This window comes from Meleagris gallopavo, chromosome 17, assembly GCF_905368555.1.
Source record: "Meleagris gallopavo chromosome 17, MGAL_WU_HG_1.1, whole genome shotgun sequence".
NCBI classification, from domain to species: domain Eukaryota; kingdom Metazoa; phylum Chordata; class Aves; order Galliformes; family Phasianidae; genus Meleagris; species Meleagris gallopavo.
The window spans coordinates 6542632-6566886 of record NC_139420.1 but is presented as its reverse complement, the minus strand read 5'-3'; the positions used below and the strand labels follow the sequence as shown (position 1 = coordinate 6566886).

The following is a 24255-nucleotide window of genomic DNA, read 5'->3' as shown; positions in this document are numbered from 1 at the left end:
TATGTAAATAAATTATATTAATTTAATCAAATGTAACAGACTTTAAATAAATGAAATGCTAAAGAGTGACAGCTCCTGTCAAGTCTCTTCCCAGCAGAAATACTGAGCAGCATGGCTTCCTGTTCACCCATGTATTCCCTGCCTTCTCAGTGCCCACAACCTTCAGGTCTTGACAGGGATGGTTTGTTTGCATCCAGCACTGCTGCCATCAGCTTCAGGTAAGCCCACAGAGTACTCTGTGGTGGCAATGAGCAACATGTCCAGCGTTGTCTCGGTGCACTTAGCTATAAAGCGTATGAAAGGCCTCACATCGCCCTCGTTGGCCACTTCTAAGACATGATAATACTCTGCCCGTTGCTCCTTGCGGATGGTGATGGGTGGGTAGCCTGCCTGCATCAGGATGAGGTTCATTAGCAGACGTGAGGTCCTCCCGTTGCCATCTGTAAAAGGATGGACGTAAACCAATTTGTAGTGGGCTAACGCAGCAAATTCCACAGGGTGCAAACTCATGGCATCTTCAGAGTTAATCCACTGCACAAACTCCTGCATCTGTTTCCCAACGTCCTGGGGGTGTGGGGGTATGTGATGCCCTACAAACACCTGCGTAGTCCTGAACCGCCCCGCCTCCATGGGGTCAGCATAGCCCAGCACTCTCCGGTGTATCTCCAGGATGTCAGTGATGGTAACAGAGCCTATTCGTGATACCAGTGTGGTATTGACATATTTCAAAGCTGCGTGCATGCCAATCACCTCATTCTGCTCCACTAGACTTTTTCCAGGAACGGCGTATCTGGTCTCGATGATGTGTCGTATTTCTGACAGCGTCAGAGTGTTCCCTTCAATAGCAACCGTGTGGTAGATGTGGTGATAGTAGGACTCCTCCATCACTCGGCGCAGGGCAGAATTGCCTTTGGGGATCGCCATCACTTTTTTGACCTTGCTGTCAATAATGCTAAAATACCTCTGATCGATTTCTTCAACTAAAGGCAACGTCCGGTCCCGATTGATCAAAGCCTTTTCGTTGCAGGGAGAGAGAGTTAGTGCTTTGGAGTACAAATAGTCTGCTTGAAGAATGTCTTTTTCCTCTTCAGAAAAAATGCCAAATTCATTCAGGGCATCCACGTAATCAGGGTCCATTTTGAGGGCGTATACAAAGAGTTTGTGCGCTTTTTCTCGCTTTCCTTGGCGCTTCATTTCAAGGGCTTGGTTCAGAGCTGCTTTGGCTTCTAACTTCACTTCTGAAATGCAACAATAAGAGCAGTTAGATCACAGGATTCTACCGCCAGCTTCTGGAGACTTATTGCCGTTGTCTGATACGAAATTAAATAAAACTTCTCTGTAAGACCTGCAGCAGAGAACTTGTACTCCTGCCACAAGCCCAAGGACTTTAGGCCATGCTCACAGGCTGAGCATTCAGCAGCAGATCTGCTCCTGACAGGAACCGGGGCCACGCAGGGCCTGCGAGCAGCAAGGCACAGGTGCAGGATTCTGATCCTAGCAAAGCTTGCTTTGGCTACCAGGCTGCTGTGTATGGGAGGACACAGAGTTATGAGTACATTCTGTGGGCTGTAATGCCAGTTCCCTTGCTGAGAGCAGACACCACAGCTGCTAATAGCACATCTTCCCAGCAATAATAGCTGTAACGTGAATGATACCCTGTTGGCATCATAATGATTCCTCTGAATATTTTCCAACTGAATGTCCTGTCCACTAAAGCCAGTGACTGCAGCCTGCTGTTGCTAGTGTTCCAGTTACCTCATCACATCTCACCACCACACAAAGCACCTGGATAAGCTGAGATGACACAGCACTGCAGAAACACCTGCACAGCAACCAGCCATGGAATGCTGCCTGGCAATGACAAGGATGACCTCTTGGTAATTTACAGCTCAGAGTGGGGCAGTGAGAGTTCACTGCCATTGGAGATAAGGGGATGTTGAGGCAGGGGATGCGGATCCCCCAGACACAGGGGGGTTAGAATCACGGCATCATTCGGGATCTCTCAGACCACAGAGGCCAACAGTCGCACAGCAGTGGGGCACACACTCACCTGGGGAGGCCTTGCTCTTCAGCACCAGCAGCTCCAGCCCCTGCGAGGTGACACTCAGCCCGGTACTTTGCCCCGCGTACCTGGTGACGCCCGTATAGCCGGTGCCCAACTTACTCCTCAGGAAGGAGAGCCCCCTGAGCACCGCATGGCACTTCTCCTCCACGGCAGGCAGCGGCAGCAGCAGCAGCAGGAGGGAGCCCAGCAGCAGCACGAGCACGGCTGCCCACCTGACGCGGACCCACAGGGCTATCCATTTCAGCTCAGGCTCTGCCGCCATAGATATGAGATTCATCCTGCTTCCAGCGGGGACACGAGGGACATCTCCTTTTGTACTGCCTCTGCCTGCAAACAGGAACAGCTGAAGCCAGAACTACAGCGCAGGCACCTTCCCTTCTCCTCATCTCCCCAGACCTTTGGCCTCCCCTCAGGCCCCATCTCCCATTAGTCCCAGTCCTCAGCCTCCCCTCAGGCCTCTATCTCCCCAGATACGCCCTCAGGCTTCACCCTCACGAAGCCTTAGCCTCTCCCAGGCCCCATCTCCCCGCAGCCCCAAACCCTACTTTTCCCTCAGGCTCCATTTCCCCTCCCGCAGCCCCCTGCCCACCTTGGCCGCCTCCCTCAGCCTCTTGTTGCCGGCTCCATCCAGGTTGCCCCGCCTCCTCGCGTCCCCGCCCTCTGCGTTCTGCCATTGGATGAGCCGCGCAGCTTCTCGCTTCTCATTGGTGCTCACGGCTTTTCCTTCTCCATCGCGTTCAGCCCACTTCCTGCGCACCGCTTCCGGCGGCGTCTTCCGGGTAGCGCCACGCCTACAGGACGGGAGAGGCTCGTGGAGGGTGACGACTGGATAGAGATCACGTCAATCTTAAGAGAGCCGTCCAATGAAAAGCGGGTATTAGACAAGGGTGCGGAACACCTGCTATTTAAGAACTGCGTGGCCCGCTCTAGCGTTGCTAGGCAACGGCTGCAGCCTGGCCGGGTTGCGGCCTCCATCGCCTTCTTCAGGCCTTGGTCTACGGCAGTGCTTGCTTTCCTCGGGCTCTGGGTGCACTCCCGAAGTTCCTCGCGCTTTGGGGAGGATCCGGGGCTGTGGGGCTGGGCAATGCCGGCTGTCTGCCTGCTGCAGCCTACCCTGGGGCGGGCAGTGTAGGAGGACAAGCAGCTCGGAGCAGGAGCTGCTGCTGTGCTGCATGCAGCTTGCTGCAGGCAGCCCGCCTTTCCTTGCTTTCAGAAAGGCAGAATCAGCCCTTTTTGTGCCTTTTGAAGTGCTCATTGTTTTTTACCAGAACTGACAGAAGCAGCTTGGTGATTTTATTTCAGCCAGCATTCCTGCAAAGAGACCAACAGCAGCTCGGCTCTGAGACCCTCAGCAGCAAATGGAGCCCGGGGCAATTCCTGCAGCACAGCTGCCGTGTCCTTCAACTGCTGCAGCCTGCTAGTGCTGGAGGATAAATGGGGGGGATAATTAATATCTGAGGGCTGAGCAAATACAGCAGCCCTTCAGGAGAAAGGTGCGACAGAAATGTGTGTTTTCTTCGGTGCCAGGGCACCGGAGCCTAATTACAGAATTAATTACAGAGCGATGATGCATTTTCCTTTTCATATGGTTGTGAAGTGCATTTAGTAACTGATGACCAGTTAAACTTGATGCTGTAGAAGACAGTGATGCTGCTAGCCAGAAATGCCTGGCATCTCATCCAGGCTGTGACACCTCTCGGCAGCCTTAGAGCTGTTGGGTTGCTGTGTACACAGTGCATTGCAATTATCTATGATTATTTCAGAGATAGTAAAGGGGCATCCCAAAGAAGATTGTAGGAAAGGGCAAGGACACTGAGATGATGAAGCCATAGCCCTGGAGCAAAGGTTTGGCCACTGGAACATCCTCAGAGCTCTTGATATGGTTGAGCACAGCCCTATCAGGAGCTGGGGGGACCTCAAGAAACTCCAGGAGGAATTGGCACTCCAGGAGGTGCCGTTGGTTGTGCCCATTGCAGGTGGATGCTGGAAGCACTGCCATGGTGTGACGGGAAATGCCACCCAAGATAGTTTTTATAACAAAACTTGAGGGTGAATTGGGTGAATGGGGGAGAGGTGGGATCCCCGTAGCCGGTAGGTGGCACTGACTCATTTCGCTGCTGAACAGAAGCCTCCCAGCGTTGCAGCCTTCTTCCTGAACCCTGGCACCTGCAGCTTTTAGAGGCAGCAATCATTAAAATTCATGTTCTAAGACTGAGCGCGGCTCTTGCTTCCTTTTGGCACTGTGTGTCCCAGGATAAAATTGCCACTGTGCGCACGAAGGAGGTGTGGGGGTGATCTGCTCCTGATGCTGGCAGTGCAGATCTCTCCTATTTCTGGAGCTTGCACAGTTAGCTGTAAGGGTGATCCTTACAGCAATCCTGCATCCCCCCCAGATTCCATCAGGCAGTTAGTGTGGCTTCCTGCTGGCTTTTTTTTCTTTTTTTTGCTGGGGAAGGGGCATTGTCTGAGAGCCGTGGTGTTGGGAGGAATTCCTGGCTGTGGAGGCAGAGCTGCATATTGGAGTGTGGGATTTTAATCAATGAACAGATGGGCAAGTAAGAGATGAAATGCTTGGTGGTAAAGCTGTCAAACCCGGGTCAAAGCAAGGTTGTTGTGAAAAACGGTTCTGACATTCTCAGCTGCTCCGCTCTCATGGCAGAGAGAAACCACATCCTAGCTCAAGTGCTAGCGCAGAGACCAAAGGGGTTTTTAATTAAAGAGAAGATAGAAGGGTGAGCAGAAAGCTAAAGCGAGAATACTCTAGCTGCAAACTAAAGACACTGAGCGAGAGGGCTCAGGGCTGTGAGTGATTTAAGCTTTTAGTGTGAGCATCCAAGGAGCACAAACGCAAGGCTGAATGGAGAGCTGAAAACAAAGCTCTGAGAGAGTGCAGGAACAGAGGGCTTTGTTGGCGCTCCTAATGAATAACAAGGAATGAGCTTCTCAGACAGATTGGTTTGCAGCAATGGGAATGAATGGACAAAAGGAAAACTTTCAAAGCAATCTGGCAGTTGAGCTCAGTGGGATTTTTAGCAAAGCTGGGATGGAGCCGTGCAGAACAGGGAGGGCCCAGGCAAGGCAGTGTGTGGGTATAATGAGAGATGGGATTCCTTATTCCTTCCTCTCTCTGAATTGCATCTGTGCAGAGGAAAATCTTTTTCATTACTGTATTTGTGGTCAGTGCTGCTTTCCAATCAGCTGTGCAATATCGCTGGTCTGGATGTCAGGAAGGCTTTGGGGCACAGAAATCTTTATCCAAATGTAGCAGAAATGCCCCTGGTCGTGTCCCCAAACAGGAACTGGGGTGCAGCCATCCACGTCCCTGAGGCTGGATATGCCCTTGGGCCCCTCAGTCCTGTCTGCCAATGAGGGATTCTCCTGCTATGGCCTGTGGTCCCCCAAATCCATGGGTTCTCTGCTGCAGGGGGTCAGCAGAGGGGCAAGGTGGGTGCTATGCACTTATTTCCAGCCTGTCCTTGAGGCTGCTGTGGAAATGCTGACTCTAATCAGAGTCCTTCTGGACTTAACTGCCACATAGACTTGACTAATGTGACGCCACACCAGGCAATCTGCAAATATATCAAACCTGGGAGTTACTGCGGGGATGATTTGCATGTCAATAACAGAAGGGAAATCGCCTCCCCCTGCCTCCTCTCTGTGCCAGGTACCCCCAGCTCTGTGGCCATTTAGCTGCTTCCCACAGGCAGCCAAGCCCTCCGGGAATAATGAGGGCTTCTGGGGGGGCGTGCTCAGCTCATTTCTTGCTTTTACTTCCCTGCTCCCTGGCTGAGTGAAGGGCTTGTTCAGCTAGGAATACATGAGAGCGATGCTTCTTAAGCTGCCCATCAGTCTGGCACACTGTGCTGAGCTTCACTGATCTCAGATTACTGGGGAGCAAGGAAACCCTAGGTCATGGCACGTGGATGGATGCTTCCTATTAGGGGTAAAAGCCACCTCCTGGTCCTTCCCAGCTGCTGCAGGAGCAAGGAGGAACGCTGTGTTCCCACAGAGCTGCTGGCTGGGGACTTGTCTGCAGGATTCATCATCCCGTACTTACAACTACTGCACGCTCACAGTCTCCTGGGCTTGTAATTTAGGACAAGGAGGGCTAAAACAGGCAGGAGGGTAGGTGGTTTGTAGGAGTGGATTACAAAAGGAGCTGCTTTCCTCTGTGAGATTGTCAGCTCACCCCTGCAAAGGTTGTGACAGCTGTCAGAGCTTGGGGAAGGGGCCCTGCGTGGCGAGACAGGCTGGCTGAGCTTGAAGGTGCTTTTGCCATCAGTCTGGAAGCAGTGCTTTAAGAACAAGCCCCCAAAACCTCCACTGCCTAGGTCTAGAGATGACTAGAGCCTCGTTGCTCTTGCTTTGGTGTTGTTGTTTGTTTGTTTATTTGTTTTTTTTTCTGCTGGAGGAACCTTTTGGCAGCAGCAGAAAGAAGCAGCAGAGCCAGCCACCCCTGTCCTGCCTGCTTCGTTCTGGGGAACCAGGACCTGAGCCCCACAGCCTTGGGGAGCATAGAGGCAGAAACTGAGAGTGGAAGATCCAGGGACAGCTGTGTGCCATGGAGTGGTGGCTGCAGAACAGGGACATTTTTCCTTAAAGGTGCCTGGAGAGGGAGGGAGAGAGAGAGAGAGAGAGATGCTCGGTTACCGTGGCAACCACAGCAGCTGCAGGGATGCTGGGGAGGCAGCGACTGTGTGCTGGCAGAGGCTTCTGGGCTTCTCAATGCCCTCCTTATGCCTGGGTGAGGGCTGGGGTCCACCGGTGTGCCACCAGCACACAGGGCACAGCTTGGCCCTGGGGACAACGGGGCTCTCCCAGCAGCATTCGGGTCTCCAGGTGTTCTTGTTGTGATTTCAGGAGCTGTGCACCACTTTTCTCAGCAGCTGTATTCAGAAACAAGCGAGGCAGAACTCGGAATAAATGGATTTGCAAAGCAATCTGTGCTGTTCTTGGACCTCGGCACTGCTGAGCTTGGAAATACGGGGAGGGAGCAAGTGTAGTCCATGTTTTTTGTCATGCTCTTAATTTTCCTGTATGCTGCTAAATAGAATGTCCTTTGAAATTCTTCCAAATTAAAATCCAGGCTCGCCTCTCCCTGCCAGCAGCAGTGCAGCCCCTGTTATCCTCAGCAGCGTGACTGCACCTTTATCAGGTTCCTCCAGCACTGTGCAGAAATCAGGAGTTGTGAAACATTTCGCTTTATGCGGCTGCGTTTAATTACGGGGCAGACAGGATGGTAAATCTGTGCTTTTATGGCTGCTGAAATGTTGTCTTCATTTCTGCTTCTTGCCTTGCAGCCCATCCCTGCCTCTGGCATACCCCAGCCATGCCTATTTCCTGCAGCTCACATCGAGCTCCCTGAGTGGGTGGGGAGCAGCATTTGGGGCATTTCTCCTTGTGCTGCATCATTCACGGGTTCCTTCTTGTGTGTGTCATGCCTATGACTGGAGGTTGGTCTCTCCTCTGGAGGTCTGGCTGCTTCCTCAGCCCAAATTAACAAGCGCTGGATGCTGCAGAGAGCTGTAATTGCAGCTCGTCTGGGAACACTTCAGTGCCAGAAGCAAGTCATAGCCTCATCTTTTTTAGTTACTTCATTTGCAGACGTTTTATGGAGGCTCCTGCTGACATTTGGGTTCTGCGCCTGAGCAGGAGGCCAGGCAGCTCCTGGCTTCCCAGAACTGCTGATGGGATTCTGCGGGAGTCTTTGCTGCGTTTGTGCTCTTGTTCAGCTATTACATTTAGTCTCCAGTGAATACAGAACTGACAGCTGGTAAAGATTTGCATATGGCATGAAATTAAGTGAGTTTGTTTTAATGTCTAATCTGTGCAAAGCGCAAATTTGGTTGCTAAAAGCCTTGCTTTGCCTTATCACTGATGGCACATCTGCTTCATGCATTGCCCTTTGATTTCTAAGAGTTGTCTTTCTCTGTATCTTGCCAGGAAGAGCAATGGGAGTGGATCTCTGCAATCTTTCCTGTCCCTGCAGACACTCACAAACGGGGGATGGGAGACAGTGAGCGCTGATGGAGCTGTGGGTGTCCCTGTGCACTGCAGGCAGTGGGAACAGACGGCCTTTGGGAGTCCCTTCCAACTCAGTTGACTTTATGGATCTAGAAGTCTTTGAGAGATGTGGTTAGTGGTATGGTGGGAATGGGTTGGCTGTTGGATTTGGTGAACTCAGTGGTCTTGTCCAATCTTAATGATTCTGTAAGGTCACCAGGGCTCACCCTATGGTGAGAATCCTGAGGGAGAAGTGGGAATAACCCAACAGCGAGCCCCAGTGCCTACAGCCTCTGCGTTCCATGTGCATGGTCCTTGCTTGAGATAAGAGAGTGGGAGCGGGTCTGATGCTTTGTGCAGGGCTGTGGGATCACAAGCATTGTGAATCCGGCAGTGAGAAACAAGTCTGTATGGGAGGTCTGACCTTTCTGAGCATGAAATCCAGGACCAAGAAAGCAAAACCCTCATACTTTGGCAAAGGATGTGAGTTTTCCTCCAGACTGGTTGGAACAGAATTTGGGATTGGAGTTGGTGTTGTTGTTCGTTCTTTGAAGTGCTTTTAATTAACAGACAAGCCATTTAAAGGCTGGATGAGGAGCCAGGTAGGGGTGGAGAGGCAGAGCCGTGGGGAAACGAAGACCCATAGACCCTCATGTCTCGGGGAGAGGAGCAAGTCTTAGCAGGAGTTGCACCAAGGCTCCGGTGGGGTCATGCACACCTCTGCTTTATGGTGTTTACCCCAAAGATCCCACCATAAGTAAGTCTTCTGGCTCAGGCTGATCCGGAGAAATCAATTCAATTAAAATGCATTGGGTGGGAGTGCAATATGGGGATGAAAGCCTGCAGCAGAGATTTGTACATCCCTCTGTCTGCTGGCCCTGTGCTTTCCCTTCTCCAAAACCAACCCCCTTTCCCTGCTCCCCATTTGTCTGCAGTGTGCTTCTTGTCCAGGTCCTTGCATAAATCCAAACCTGAAGCTGGGAGGCTCTGCGAAGCTACTCTGCATGCAGCATCACCTCCCCTTGGGCTCCCCAGGGACCAGACTGCGGCTCCGAATTGAGCTGATAGAAACTGGGGGAGTGGATGAGCCCTGGCGTGTCTCTTATTGCTGTGAAATTCGCTGTGTTCCTGTAAATTGCATTTTGGCCACGGCTCTTACAAGGAGTGCTGCTAAATATAAATAGGAGGCCATTGTTCTTCCTCGTGAGCATAGCTCTCATTTTTCTCTAATCCTCTGGCACAGAAATTCAAACCCTGGGGGTGGTTTTATGGTAGGGAGAGAAGATGCTCTTCACCCCTCCTCTCTCAGCAGTCATTTTACAGATCTAGAGATAACTGAGTGGTCCCAGTGGAGCTGCTAATGGTGGGCAGGGACTCAGATTTCCCCACTGCAGCACCCACTTTTATTCTCAGTCCCTCCTGGAACAGTCCTGCCCTCAGCCCAGAGGATAGCAGTGCTTCAGAATGGCTTCATTTGATTCCAGCTTAGTTTGATGCCAACTTAATTTGGTGCTGACTGACTTAATTTGGGGCAGCTGCTTGCCTGTATTAATGGGGCAATGCTGGGTCTGCACATCATGCTCCCTCTCACCCATCCATGCAGGCATCTCCCCACTCCATGCCTTCCCCTGGTGTTATACTGAGATCCAACCAAGTCCTCTGCCTGATTAGCTTGCAAATATTCCTGCAGGTTTTCTTCCCACCTGGCAGCAATGCAGCAGAGATAAGTGAAGCTCTGGTATCTTCCTGCTGCGTATTTCCTATATTTCCTCAGTAAGGCCATGGCTGGCACGACAGCACCATACCCAGGAATAAAGCAGAGAGCTGGAACCCACAGCAGGGCTCTACCCTACTCAGTTTGGGAGAAGTGGTGCTGCCACATTGGGTTGGTGCCCCATTGCACATGAGAGCATTGCTTACCCTACTGCCAGCACACAGACCCTGGAAAATAGCCACTTATTAAAGTAAATTAGCTCATTAATCAATGGAGGGGGGAAAGAAAAGTAAAATTCTCACTCTGATCTGAGCCAGTAGAAGTTCTTTTTTATTTTTTCTCTTTCTTTTTCCTTTTAGGTCTGAACTTTGCTGGGCAGAGGCAGCTCAGCTGTGGACAATTCCTGCTCTGCTTCAACAGCAGCTGTGAATCCTCTTGCAAAAAGGGGAAGGGGAACTGAGCTGGTGCTGAACAGAGACTCAGCTGAGGGGTGAGGACAAGGAGAGGAGTTGTGGGGCTGTTTGGGGCATGGTCTGAGTCCCAGATGCAGCCCAGGAAGGAGGAGGCACTGCTGAAGATGGGGCCTAAAAGAATGAGCAGCTCCTCAGATTAAAGGGTTTGCCAATGTCTACTGAGACAAAAGCCTCGAGGCTGCCATTAATTAACAAATTAGCTCATCAAGACTGTCCCTAATATGTCAAATAAAAAGCTGTCCTATTCGTTAAGCTAGAGCACGGGTTCTAATTTGCCTGCCAAAGTAGCACATTCAGTTGATAAGAGACTCATTTAAACAGATAGTTCTGAAAGTTTCCCTTTCCCTCCTCGCATCCCTCTGCACTTTGCTCCTTGCTTCCCCTGCATTTTGCTCCTGCCTGGGGCTGAGGAAGAAGCAAGCAATGAGTTTTGCCCATGCACCGTTTAGTAAATAAAACCCTGGAGTCCATTTGCATGAAGATGTGCCTCATATGAAGAAAAGAGTGGAGCAAAATAGGAAGTGTGGCAGTTATCATGGATGTGATCTATGATGCAATTTGGATGCAGGAGAAGGCAATCTGAAATCTGATTGCATTTCCTTCTCTTTTTATGGTGTGAGCACAGCCGGGTGATTTCCAAGAGAGCTGGGGGTGAAAGAATGATGCAGTCAAGGCTCCAGGCTGGGCACAGTCCTGAGCTGCATCGTGACTTTGTGGCACTGACGGGACCTGAGGTGCCACCATCCCCTTTGTCCCACATCTGCACCCAATGGGGCATGAAATCGCTGTGCCAGCACCATGAATCTCTGAAATTCACTTGGATCTCAGGCCACTCCCCCTGATTGCGTTTTGTTGTTGTTGTTGCTGGATTATTAATAATCTTTTGGTGTAAAATGATGGCATTTTAAAATTTCATTATGTCTCCTTGTCACAGGACATAAAGCAGAGGCAAAGCTGATTCAATTAACGGGGATGGAATTGGCAGCCCCTGCAGCAAAGGCTGCTTCTCACTGCTGGGCTCACTGCATCTGTTGGGAAGGGATTGAATGGGAGCTGGGGCTTGGGTTTGTGTATCCCACCTTGTCCTGTGCTGCTGCAGGGATGGGGCCAGCACAAGAGGCCTCCTCCCTTCCCTTGCCCCCTGCCAGCAGATCCCACTCCCACTGCAACAAGAGCTGGGGAAATGGGAAGCATTCCCCCCCTGTGCTGGACACACAGCTGCCAGGAATTGGTCCCCACTGACTCCTGGTGCCAATCCTGCCGTGGAGTTTATGGGGACTTTGTGCCAAACAGGTAATCACAGAACCATAGAATGGTTTTGAGTTGGAAGAGACCCCCAAAGACCATCTGTTCCCACTGCCTGCAGTGCACAGGGACACCCACAGCCCCATCAGTGCTCACAGCCCTGTCCCCTGACCGTGGCTGTGTGCAGGGATGGGGCACCACCACCTCTCTGTCAGTGGATGATGGTGGTGATGCCGTAGCCAAGCTCGCTCCGGGGTGCTCTCACTGCTGGGTAATGAGGCAGAGATTTACAGCTGCCTGCAGGAGAGGTGAGGGGCTGCACTCCCTCCAAAGTCCCCCATGGGTTAGATTAGGCTGTCTGCAAGGAAACTTAATTGATTCTTTAGGTTAAAGACTTTTCATCTGCGCAGACGATCCGAAGCATTAATTCTGTATAATGTGACACGGAACATTTGCGTGCAGCTCTCTGGCACAGCTTTTGCTCCCCGTGCTCCCTTTTGGGCTCTGATTTGTTTTCTTTCCAAAGCAAATTCTAGATCTGGCTTCCATCAACAACACTAATTAATCCCTTTCTAAATATTCTGACATTTATTATTTCTTAAATAATTTTCAGGAGCAGGCTCATGGCTTCAAGGTTGTACCATGCTGAGATCTGCACCCAGAGCTTGGGGCAGAAATGAGACCAAAAATGACCTTTCATTGGGACTTCCCAAAGTAAAACAGTAGCTGTGCCACTACCCAGCAACTGGTGGTAGGGAATGGGATGGGAATGGGTTGGGTTGGGATGGGGATGAGATGGAGTGGGATAGGATACAACAGGATAGGATGAGATGACTCCAAAACCATCTAATAGTTTCCTAAAACCAATCTCACTGTGTCCCCCCAGGGAACTGCCACTATTTACTCCATCCTATTCCATCACCTTGATGGGAAAGGCATCAAACAGTTTTTCTTTATTAACAAAATCCAACCAGAACTGACCTCAGTTGCTGGCACAGATGCTCACTTTCTGCTGCTAGCAGCTTTAACCACGCATTTTCTTAATTTTGCCTAGGCTGTAAAATGGAAACTTTGAAGTGAAATTAAAGGAACCCACATGCAGACTTTCATGTTTTTAATTCACCCTACCCCCAAACCTTCTCCTGAAGGTGGGTATGACTAGGCACTGTATGTTTCCCTGTGGGATGATGCCAATGATGGGCTGATGACAACCACAGATACCACCTGTAGGTATCAGGAGGGCACCCCTCTACTGAAGGCTTACTCTGAGCTATCATTTAAAGCAGGGCTGGTTGAAGCCAAATTCTGCTCAGCTGCAGCCTGATGAGGAACCATTGTGTACCCAGGATCAATGATTGTCGTGGAAGTCCCAGCTGTTGCTCATTAACCCCACACCTCATTAAGTAGAGAGCATGCTGCCTCCAGTGGGATTGTCCTAAGTTAGGTGAGATTCTTCTGTGAAAGAAGGCTGGAAGGGAGGAAGATTTGGGGTTCTATTTAATATCTGTGGGTGAGTGGCAAAGCTGTGAGCCTGGGTAGAGAAGGGGCAAGAGTGGAGCAGGGTGGGCAGGCTGAAAGACCTCCTAAAGTAGCTGATGATGGATGGTGTGGAGCAGTGTGTCAGGACTATGGGCAATCAGGGCTCAAGATGTTTCATCCTTTGCTGCTTGTCTTGGCTGAAGCACCCTGCAGTTCTTGCTGAAGCTTAATGAGCCCCTAATGAGCCCTAGAAGAAGAAGTGCCATGTGCAAGAGCCTGGTGCTGCTCCTCATCCTTGATTCCAGAGGCACTCATTCTCTCTTCTGTGGCTCTTAGTGCTCCAAAAGCTCTTTTGGTGAGAGTGGGGGCTGCATTGCTTCTGCAGGAATCAAATCCTCAGTAGGGATCTCGTGTAAGGAGTTGTTCTGCTTGTTGGTGTCCTGTCCATCACCTGCAGGAGGCATTTGGAGGTGAAGAACAAGGATAATGTAGAAAAGGATGCCCTGTGCTGGGGCTTAAAAAGAAAAACAAACTGCCTATGCCCTGTAATCCCTCATCTCTGTGCTGGGAGTTGTAAATGGCTCTTGACACAAACATGGAGCTGCCAACGAATCGCTCAGTGTGGGCACATTCATCACTGCTATGTGATTCCCCAGTGATGGCCCCACGGAGCGTCTATAGCCCACAGCATCAATGGGATTTGGTTGCCAAAAGGTGAACTCTAGCAGCATGCATTGCTCTCCTGCATCTGCTGCTTGTGATTCTGAGCACCCCCAGCGCCCGGCAGGATGCTTGAGCTGTGAAAGGAGCTGTATGGCCCTGTGCAGGTATGGTAAAGGTCCATCTTTTGTGTGGTGTAGTCTGAAGGAGGGTTTCCAAATCACTAGGCTGTGGAAAAATGCACGAGGACTTAGCTTTGCAAGGCTCTGCTCGTGCCTTCATCACCTCTTTTCATGAGCTGAGTTAATTACCCCCAGAGGGTAATTAACTAATTGCACCTAGCCAGTGCTGAGGGAAAGGGGTGGGTGGCTTTGGGGTTAAAAGAATACCTCAGGCTCACAAGGGAATAGGATGCCATCCTCACCCCAGCAATGGGGCGCAATGAATGGAAGGTGCAGTGAATGGGGCTGCAGGGGGGATTAGTGAAGGGGGTTGCAGTGGGATGCAATGAATGGAGCACGGTGCCTCCTGCAGCTCAACTTGCAGCAGCATGGGGCAGTCAGTGAGCACAGCCATGCCTGCCAGCAGCCCTGCTGGGCTCCGTGCTGCTATTTATAAGCTGTGAGTTGCACAAGCCTGGGACTGTTTTTTCCGTGATTGTACCGAATCAGTGAAACATGGAAAGCGGAGCCGTCTCTTTGACATCCTGTATGTGGGCTTCTTTATTTTTGCAGTGAGCTTTCGTTTCCACTCGGATGGGATGCGGAGCAGGGCGTGTTGTCACAGCAGGTCATGGAGGGAGCGATGAGCAACATGCAGCCTGCGTGGGAAACAGGGAGAGGTGGGGGGGTGTCTGCTCTGCCTTCTCTTTGCTGTTACTGTGACAGCTGCTGGGGTGAATCAGGCTGGTTCCCACCATCTGGGAGGTGCTGAGGGCTAGGAGGGGTTCCCAAGGCTCTGTGGCATCACAGTGCTCCTGGGAGGGAAAACCCAAACTGCAGAGCCGACACTTGGGGTGTGCTTTATCCCATGTCAGTGTGGTTTTTACCTTCACGTTTTGCTGAGCACAGGGATAAGGGTGTGTGAGCATGATCCCATCCTGCCCTACAGATGCCCTGGAAAGGACCTGGGGATGGACAGATCCCATCAGGGCACATCTCTGTGCTCCTGCCCCAAAGTCTGCCTGAGTCAGATGTGTGGGATAAAGGTGTGCCCTGGGTTATGGGCTGGCCATCATCTTCTGTGGGCACACCGCTCCTGAAGCGTGTCCCCAGTGTGGTCTGATAAGTCTGGTGCTTTTTTGGGAATTGTGACTGCTTAATGGGGGAACTGCTGTTGGTGAATTCAGAGATGTGGAGCTGCTGGGCGTGCAAGGAGAGCATCCGCTCCTTTGGTGCTGAGTGTCCCCCTGGGACGGGTCAGGGTGCTGGTACTGGTTTGTCCAAAAGGTATCATTATCGTGTGTGTGAAAAGTGGGATCATTTCCCCCAAACCTGCTGCGCACCCATGGCTGTGCTGTGTATGTGGAGCCCAACCCAGGGGTTGAGTGCCGTGGGGGCTGAAGGGCAGGAAGAGGGATTTGCTTGGTGCCACATCAAGCACGGGGTGATTGGAACCTCCTGCTCTGCGGGGGCGGATGTGGAGCTGTTCAGTCCTCACTGAGAATGGGACAGCCCCGGAAAACCGCCTGGCTGGGATTGAGGCTGGGCTGGCCACGAGCAGGTGGAGCCCCTTCCGTTTGTTTTGCAGCCCCTGTGAAAGACACACAAGGCTGGAGGTGCTATAGCCAAGCCTGGGGGTGCTGCTTGGGAACAGCTGAACCCCAATGGTAATAAAAACCATGGGAGAACCCAGACCCAAATGCAGCAGCAGCGTTTGGGAGCCAGATTTCACCAAGGGAAGTGACTCAATGTCTTGGAAGGAGTTGGGGGTGGTGGGAGGACAGGGGGGTGGGGGGGGTGCAGAGTGGGCCGGGGGCAGCTGGCAGCCACCTGGCTCTGTGGTGTCCCCCTGGTGTTGCCCAGCATCGCCCCGCAGCCCTATAGGGCCCGGCTGGGGGCCAGGAAAGGCGGCCCCACGGGAAGCGATGTACTGCAGGATCCCCGCCAGCTTTCCCACCCTCTCCCAGCTGTTGCTCGCGGAGCCAAAACCACCGTGAGGATGCTGCTGCCGTTCCTTCCCCCTCCCCTTCTCCTTAAAAGCCGTCTGTGCCCTACGCCGCTGCCTGCAGCATCCTCACCGGGCTCAGCTCCTCTTCCTCGCTGCCTTCATCCCAGAGCAGAGAGGGCTGTGGCAGAACTCCAGGTATTGGGTACTGGGAATGGAGGGGGAAGAGAGGAGCATTCATGCTGAGCCCCCTCCCCTGCTGACTCCTAGGGACCCCATGCAGAACTGCTGCCCACTGCAGAGGTGGTGGCAAAGGTCCCACTAAGGTGTGAGCATCAGCACTAGGTGGTGTTGGAGGAGTCCCCAAGGAGGGGGAAGTAGGGTGTCTGGCCAAGGGAAGGGTTAGGATGGATCCCACTGACAGAGCAATGGGGAGTGGGGCAGCACCAGGCTGTGGCTACGCCTGCGTTGCAGCAAGACAGTGTTTCATTTTAAAAATGTAGACTTTGGGTACTTTGAAATACTTTTGGGAGCTGCTGAGATGGGAACTGCACTGCCCAAATGCATTAGGATGACAAAAGGGTTGTGCTCTGCTCGGCTGTGTATCACTGCTCTCACCCCATGCCCAGTCCTGTCCCCAGTGCAGCAGTGTGACGGTCATGAGCTGTTGGCAAATCCCCATCTGTGGGTGTTGGGGGGGATCATGCAGCCTCCCGGGGACTCTTCTCTCTTCTCCTTTCTCCAATCTGAGAGCATCAGCAACTTTTCTCCTGATTCAGCCCCAGGGCAGCAGTTTTGTAACCCAGCACTATGCAAAGCAAGGATCGCAGCTGGGGCCGATTCCTCTTTCACAGCTCCTGAAGGGGACCAATGTCACCACCTGTGCAGGATGTTGCATGTCCCTGGAGGTGTCACTTCTCGTTGGGCATTTCTGACGCCACACGATGAGGTTTGTGGTAGTGGTGGTGGTGGTTTTGCACTTTCACAGCCATTTCTGGATAGCTCCATGTGCCCCCCACATCAGTGATGCTATTGGGGAACCCAGCAATGGTTGGGCAAACCCCAATTTTCTCAAGCACAGTGACCACCACCTCCACTTGTGTCCCCATGTGATCCAGGATGGGGACACACTGCTGGATCCATCCCCACCTTTGTGAGTGGGTCACAGCTGCACCAACAGCTGGGAGTAACAAGGCAGGAATGTGTTCCCTTCCACCATGCACCCTGGGAACACTGAGAACAGCATGTGCCTGGCCCTACACCAGTGTGGAACGCTGAACTCCAAAGGGTTTGGGGCTGAGCAGAACACAATGGGATATGCGTGGCACAAGGAGCTGTCCTGTCCCCTCTGTGCACAGAGCCTCAAAATCAAGGTCCCCATCCCCACATCCTGCCTCGCAACATCGCTTCCTCCTTTCCAAGCATGGGCCAAGCTGATGTCTGGTTGCGTTTTTTTTGTGTTTGTGTTTGTGCCACAGGCTGTGGTTTTGCTCATCTTCCCATCGGCAACGCGTGCACATCCTCTGTGGAATGAGAGAGCTCAGCAATAGCCACGGCTGCTGGTGGAGAAGTGACCAAACCCTGCGGCAGCCAACACAATCCTAACGGGGTGACAGCAGTGGGGATGGAATCTCTACGTGCACAGAAGGGCAGGGAGTTATCCGGCTGAGAGGTAAACACCTCTGGGTTTTGGTGTCCATGGGGCTGCACCTGGGCCGGGAGCGGAGCGATATTTGGGTCTCAGGGAGGGGGTTGGCTGCAGACGGCAGGAATTCTTTGCTTTCCCCATGGGGATGCAGCCAACTGAGGGTTTTCTCCTGCCTGTTATTACAAAGTGGGTTTGGGTTTGGGTTGGGGATGGTGATGACCTACGGGGCCATGCACTGGGACTCTGTAGGTCATCACCACTCTCATTTTCTTAGTTTCTTTTGCCTGACCCCAGAGTCGTTCCTCCCCCCTCTCCCCCCATGCCCCAGCACAATCATGTCCCTCTGTCCGGCAGCAGCAGGGACAGATCCATTTCCTTCTCTTTGTTTCCTTCCTCTTTACACCCTCTAAACCCCAATCTGCTGAGAGTGGCTCTGCAGGTGCCACATGAATCTCCCAGTGGTGTCCCCAACCATATGCTGGCTTTGTCCCCGAGCAGCCAAGGTAATGCACAGAGCACCCCAGGTGACACCCTCAGATGGGGTGCAAATCCTCCTGGTTTGCAGCAGGAATAGCTCCCACCATGGGGCTGTTGTGTTTCCAGCCATGCCATGCAGCTGGCTCGCTGGCACCGTGCTGTGCAGCTGGCTCCCTGCGACGTGCAGGGAATTGGGATACATCCCCAGGAGAGATGCTCAGCACATAGTGCTCATTGCAGCACTCAACCCTTGTCCTACATCCAACGATGGGTGCTGTGTGGCGTGGGGCTGGTGATTTTTCCTTTTGCTTAGCCTAGTGATGAGCATCGTGTTTTGAAGTCCAACACCATTTCTGGGCAGAGCAGAGTGTGCAAGCTGTGACCCCACACTGCCATGTCCCTGCACTGCTTCCATAGACTGTCCCGTCCCAACCAGACGTGTGCAGCGCTGCCTAGAAAAACACACTGACTCATGCTGTTATTCTGTCCCACCCTGGGCACAGCCGGCTTTTTAAGGCTGCCTTTTCCAGTTATTCCTTTTTTATCTGCCTGTTCGCAACGCAGCCTCTCTCAAAGTCCCGGCACGCAAGCACTGTGGATGCAGGTAGGGCTCTGTGCCTCAGTTTCCCCTCTAGGAATGGGCTTTGCCTCCTCCCTCTGCCAATGGGGCTGCAGATTGTGGGGCTGTCTCTGGGGATTTGCAGGTGCCTGGATTTAGGAGATGGGGGGTGCAGGAGGTGGCAGCAGTGTGGGACTCATGGGGAAGCTGTTCTTCCCCATGACATCACCATGCATCCAAGAGGGGCAATTTTGAGAGGTCAAAGATGCCTTACTGAGATGCCAGGAAGCTTTTCTGCATGCACGTAACCTAAAAACAGGGCTCGGGTGTGCAGTTCCCAGCAGGCTTCTCTGGGCATTTAGCAGCAGTGATGTCTGAGCTCTTGTTATGGGCGTTTTGATGGTGCCCAACTCGCACTCGGGACGGGGAATATCAAGCTGGGATGTCATTGCCATGGCAGCTGCGAGCTGAAATAAGTGCGAACTGGAGCTGGTCATCATATGTTCCCATCCCTTCCCCTCCTTTCCCACACCCCCATACTGGGCTGGGAGGGAACTTGGGACTCAGGGCTTTGGTGTGGGGCAGCCACAGGGGGACATAGAACCACTGCTTCACCTCACAGCTTGGGTGAACACGAGAGTCTGGCTCCTGCAGGGTATGAGAATGTCCTGTGTTCAATGGGGACGTGGATGCACAAGGAAGGAGATGCTGATTCCTAAGCATTCCCATGGCCAAGTGCAAGGATAAGGCAGACCCATCTATTATTTTTTCTTCTGGCTGCACTCCCCCGTTTCCCCACTCACATCCGTCCTCCCAGCCGCGGAAGCCTTTTTTTTTTTTCCCCAGAAAAGCTGCATTTGAAAGTTTCTGCTGTTCTCTCTGCTTCCTGTTGCTGTCCCAAGAACAGCCCTGACCTCATCCTGGCCATATGCAGGGCTGCCCTGAGCTCAGCCCTATGGGGGTCCCTGGCTGAGCACAGCTGTGTGAATCACAGCTTTTGGATTATTTGGGGCAGATCCTGCGCTCGTTTTTGCGGAGGTAGGAGGACAGAGATGAATAGAGAACAGCGCATAACGTGGTTTTGGCTCATGCTAGGCATTTGCAGCCCAGAAGGAACACTGAAACATGATGATGTGTGGGTTCAGCTTGTTGGTTTGGTTTTGTTGTTGTTGTTGCTATTTTGCTTTTTCAGACACACTTTATGGGGTATTTGCAAAAGGGAGGAGAAATGGAATTGGGGTTTCTCCAAGCCCAGGCTGGTAGGAATGGGGCCAGGTACCCCTTACTGTCCTGGCGCTGGTGCTCATGGCTGCAGCACAACCATGCAGAGCATGTCCTGTAGCATTGCTCTCAGCTGGGTCTGGGGAATGTTCTGCATATCAGTGTTAAAAAACCCAATGAGAGGGAAAGGGGAGGAAGAGCAAAACAAACAGGCAATTCCAATCAATGGTCCATAAAGTACAGCTTTGAAATGTTGAGCTGAATGTCATCGCATTGGAAAGTGATGGTAAGGAGAGATTTTTCCATGAAGAATGGGTGAGTGGGTACAACTTGAAGAGGGGGGAATGCCAGGGGTAGAGAAGTGGGGTCCCTGTGGGAAATGGGGATGGAGCAGCATTGTGTAATCCACAGCTTTGCTTTTGGGGAGGTGAAGCCATGTGCTAAGGGTGTGCAGGGGCAGGGCCAGCTCAGGGCTGTAACTGGTGTCTTGTCCCATGGGCCCCTCTCCTGAGGCTCCATGAGGGGACTAGGATGCACTCTGTATGGGGGTGCACTAAGCACCTTTTTGGCTGTGAAATCCATGGATTGTGACATGGATGGGATGCCCACCAGCTGCTTGCTTGAGGATTTGTTCACCCTCAAATCTCTGCATCCCAATGGGAGTGTCACTGAGGGCAGGAAAGGGCAGAGAGTGGTGGGGCTGCTTGGGAAGGAACTTGAGGAAAAGCCCATAGAGAAACAATAGCTTATTGTGTAGCTCGGGAATGGTGCTGGCAGGAGGATGATGCTCAGTTCAGTACTGCACAGCCTGGATGGGTTTGAGGTGCAGAGCCCCGGAGCTGTTAGCGGGGAGCAGTGGAACATGCTTAATGGGAGCTCAGAGTGGCTGGCGGAGCCCAGCTTTGGCTAATGGCAAACATAGTGATCACGGTTAGCATTTTGCTCAGTGCTTGGGAGAAAGAAAGAGAAAAGCTGTAGTGCTTTGCAGTTTGGAAAATCTCAAAGCTGTTAGTAAGCCTAACACTAATTGTTCCCTTGGAATTAAGTAGGCAATAGACCTGCTTTTGTAAGGCTGCAGCCATGTCCTGGTGAGCATAACCAAGATGAGCTCAGCAGCTCCCAGAGCTGGTGCTGCTCTTGATCAGGGCATAAACATTCCAGACAAGTCCCAGCAGCTGAGCTGGACCCGAGGGATTCCCAGCATCCCCAGGGCCATTCTAGCCACGCTTCTGATCTAACATTGTGTTTGCTTAGCAGGGCATTGCCATCTGGAAAGGCTGACTGGGCACTGATCTGTGCACCAACCATGGCGCTTTCCAATTTATCTGATTACTCTGATGACTCTGATAACTATGACTACTTGGATTACACCTATGAAGAGCCAGGCAGCGTGTGGACAGGCCCATCCTATGACCCAAAGGACGTTGCGAGGATCCTCTCCGTCGTCATCTACAGTGTGTCCTGCGTGCTGGGCATCCTGGGGAATGGCCTTGTCATAGCCATCATCACTCTGAAAATGAAGAAGTCGGTCAATGCCATTTGGTTTCTCAACCTGGCCGTCGCTGACTTCCTCTTCAACATCTTCCTACCCATAAACATTGCGTACACAGCCATGCGCTACAACTGGATCTTTGGGACCGTCATGTGCAAGCTGAACTCCTTCCTCCTCATCCTCAACATGTACACCAGTGTTTTTCTGCTCACCACCATCAGCTTTGATCGCTACGTGTCGGTGGTTTTTCCCGTCTGGTCTCAAAACCATCGGTCGACCAACCTGGCATGCATGGTTTGCCTGATCATCTGGATGGTTGGTATCATCATGAGCTGCCCTTCTCTTGTCTTCCGAGATACAGCACAGGCTCGCAACACTATCATTTGTTTCAGCAACTTCTCCCTGTCCAGAAATAGGTCTTACCAAGCACTGGCGCTAGTGAGACACCAAACAGTGAACATCACCAGGCTCTTTGCTGGGTTCCTCCTGCCCCTCACCATCATCACCTTCTGCTACATTTCCATTGCCGTCAACCTGCGTCGAAACCGCCTCGCCAAGTCCAAGAAGCCCTTCAAGATCATTGTCACCATCATTGTCACCTTCTTCCTGTGTTGGAGCCCCTACCACCTGTTGAACATCCTGGAAACAGAGCCTGACCTGGTCCCGCGCTCTGTATTTGAGATTGGCATCCCCATCACCACGGCACTCGCTGCCTCCAACAGCTGCATGAACCCCGTCCTTTATGTCTTCATGGGCCAGGACTTCAAGAAGTTCAAGGTGACCATCCTTTCCAGGCTGGTGAATGCACTCAGTGAGGAGACGGGCCACTCCAGCATCGTGCACAGGAGCTTCTCCAAGATGTCTTCAATGACTGAAAAGGAGACAACCGTCCTCTAAGTCTGGATGCTCGTGGGATGGCCACAGTCCTCTGGGGCCACCCATGTTCAGCACCGTGATGGTGGAATGGGCATGGTCTCACACAAACAGTGCATACTCTGACTGATCACACTACCCTAGGCATAGAGACCTCTGTGTGTGCAGCCTGTGCTCCTTGGTCCAGGGCACTCCTTTATTTTCCAGAGATACCTGCAGCTTGGAGGAGATGTGAGCATCAGTCTCTGCTGCCTGGAGGTGCCCAAGGATGGACAACCTTTCCCAGCTGGAGGTGGTGAGAACTGGGTTATGGTGTGCACTGTGAGGACAGCATGTGCTGGATGGTCTTGTGATAAAGAAAACAAAAAAGCAATAAGGGAAAACAGGTGAATTTCTTATTAGGGGATGTGTCTGAGGGGGCACCTTGGCTTCCTGGGTGGGTGGATGCCACCCACCATGGCAATACAGTGACACTGTACCCTATGTATGCATATAGCCACTTACTTTAAATCCTGACATGTATTGGTACTAGAGCAATGTTTCTAACTGTGATGTGAGCACTGTGTACCCAGCTGAGAATGCAGCAATAAACATAATGCTCACCCAAGGGCTCAGCCCCATTGCAGAGCTTCTTTCTGTGCCCCTGTTCTGCCCAGCAAAGCAGTGCCACAGGGATGTGGGATGGTTCATGGGCTCAACCAAGTGGAAAGCTGGCAGCAAAAAGAGAGAGATGCGTCCTGGAGGATCTTTGCAGAGTGCTCTGGTAATGGCCGGTCGAACCAGTGTCTCTATCCAATTTCATGCACAGTTAATTTGGGAGGTAATTCACGAGTTGGGCTTCGTGGCAGTGACAAGGAGGTGGACACTGGTGTTGCCCTTATTTATGGGCTGATTTCTTCGTGTCACCCACAGTGCCTGCAGTTTCCAGGAGGAGGAGGAAGGGCCGTGTCCTCATGGTTGGGGTGACACGTTGGGTGTCCCTGGGGATCCCAGCACTTATTCTGCTCACAGGTACGCACAAAAATTGGGGTATATAAAAACAAAAATCAAAAAAGAGCAAGCACTGGGTGCAGGATGGGGGAAGTCAGCCATATCCCCATTCCTGCCCCCAGCAGGAACAAGAATGTTCCCACTGTGTTTTGGTGGCTGGGTTTTGCAAGCCCATCTGTTATCCCTGCAAACAGCTTTCCCAAACCTTGGTGACTTGGTACATAACCTTGGGTTAAATTATCATTACAGACAGCTTTGGAAACCTAATATTTGCATTCATCTTCATCGGTGTTTGCCTATTTAATGCAAAACTGGTTTTACATACAAATACCCCTCTATGTGTTGAAGCAGGGAATGAACACAAGCTTTTCAGCTTCTTCCCAGAGTACATTAATGATTCTCAGTGCTGAGCGGAGGGGAGATAGGGAAGCAGTGGGGTCAGGCTGGAGTCACTTCCTGCCTTTGGGCTGTGACAGCCCCAGCAGCGTCCCATTATCATTGTCACCTCTTTAATTTGGTCACGGAGGACCCAAATGGCTCTCGAGGAAAGGAAAGGATAAAGCTGACAGAGTCCTCCCCCGTGCTTGTGTCATCCCGACGTGTTTTCTGTCAGATGGAATCTGATGAACGCTCTGTTCTGCTGATTAAAATAGGAGTCATTAATGACTGCAGCAAGCTCAGCGGTGGACTGGGAGTGCTGAGCATCCCACCTCGCTCCCACTGCAGCTCCATGTGTTGGGGATGGGATCTGGCACACACTTACTGGATGTGTTTAGGAGTGAAGGTTTTATGGCAGCACACAGCTTGACAGGAGAGATTTAGGAGCTGGGACCCCAAACCCCAGACCTGGGACCCTCATCATCATTCCTGGACTACCCTATACATCCGTTGAACCCACAATCTCCCTCCCCTCAGGTTCCCCATCCTGAGGACACCCATCTCCATCCCTGTGTTGCCAGTTCCCATCTCTGGGACCTTCAGTCACCACCCCCAGGACCCCAGTGCTCCCTCCCCATTTTCTCCCATCTCTTCACAACTTCAGGTCTGGGTTTCAATTCGCACAACCGTTTGGGAAATTACTCCAGAATATACCAAAATCATTTCTGTAGAACACATTACCATCCTTTAATGACTGTTCTTTTTCAATTAGCTGTCACAGCCTCGAAATAAAGCTGTGTTTTACTTCCCCAGTAAATCTCACCCCTTATTTGAAAATGGATTTTAGGGAAAAAAAACAAAACAAAACAAAA

General features: G+C 51.9%; 2 protein-coding genes across 7 annotated transcripts; one reads left to right on the top strand and one right to left on the bottom strand.

Moving 5' to 3' along the window:
• Nucleotides 1-2763, bottom strand: FICD (FIC domain protein adenylyltransferase). 2 transcript variants are annotated; one of them, XM_003210969.5, is made up of 3 exons: nt 2655-2763; nt 2051-2392; nt 1-1238 (listed from the first exon to the last, which is right to left on the bottom strand). In XM_003210969.5, the coding sequence occupies exons 1-3, from the start codon at nt 2737-2739 to the stop codon at nt 163-165; spliced, it is 1503 nt and encodes a 500-aa protein (XP_003211017.3). In that variant the 5' UTR covers nt 2740-2763; the 3' UTR covers nt 1-162. The 2 variants fall into 2 exon arrangements, with proteins under 2 accessions (XP_003211017.3, XP_019476604.1); XM_019621059.3 differs by having other exon boundaries at nt 2051-2408; nt 2655-2706.
• A 13023-nt stretch (nt 2764-15786) lies between these two features.
• Nucleotides 15787-22622, top strand: CMKLR1 (chemerin chemokine-like receptor 1). Of its 5 annotated transcripts, none has more exons than XM_010720199.4 (3): nt 15787-15943; nt 17224-17417; nt 20908-22622. In XM_010720199.4, exon 3 carries the CDS (start codon nt 20957-20959, stop codon nt 22037-22039), a length of 1083 nt encoding a protein of 360 aa, XP_010718501.2. In that variant the 5' UTR covers nt 15787-15943; nt 17224-17417; nt 20908-20956; the 3' UTR covers nt 22040-22622. The 5 variants fall into 5 exon arrangements, with proteins under 5 accessions (XP_010718501.2, XP_010718502.2, XP_085094571.1 ...); XM_010720200.4 differs by having other exon boundaries at nt 20905-22622; XM_085238445.1 differs by lacking the exon at nt 15787-15943 and adding an exon at nt 16089-16694.
• Nucleotides 22623-24255: the final 1633 nt, after the last annotated feature.

What these genes read in the sequence shown, in the direction of transcription:
- FICD (XM_003210969.5), bottom strand. Translation starts at nt 2,739, where the DNA reads ATGGCAGAACGCAGAGGGCGGGGACGCGAGGAGGCGGGGCAACCTGGA. An exon ending in GGCTGAGGGAGGCGGCCAAG is followed by an intron (nt 2,393 to 2,654) that starts GTGGGCAGGGGG and finishes TCCTGTTTGCAG; the next exon opens with GCAGAGGCAGTACAAAAGGA. An exon ending in GAAGAGCAAGGCCTCCCCAG is followed by an intron (nt 1,239 to 2,050) that starts GTGAGTGTGTGC and finishes GTTGCATTTCAG; the next exon opens with AAGTGAAGTTAGAAGCCAAA.
- CMKLR1 (XM_010720199.4), top strand. Translation starts at nt 20,957, where the DNA reads ATGGCGCTTTCCAATTTATCTGATTACTCTGATGACTCTGATAACTAT.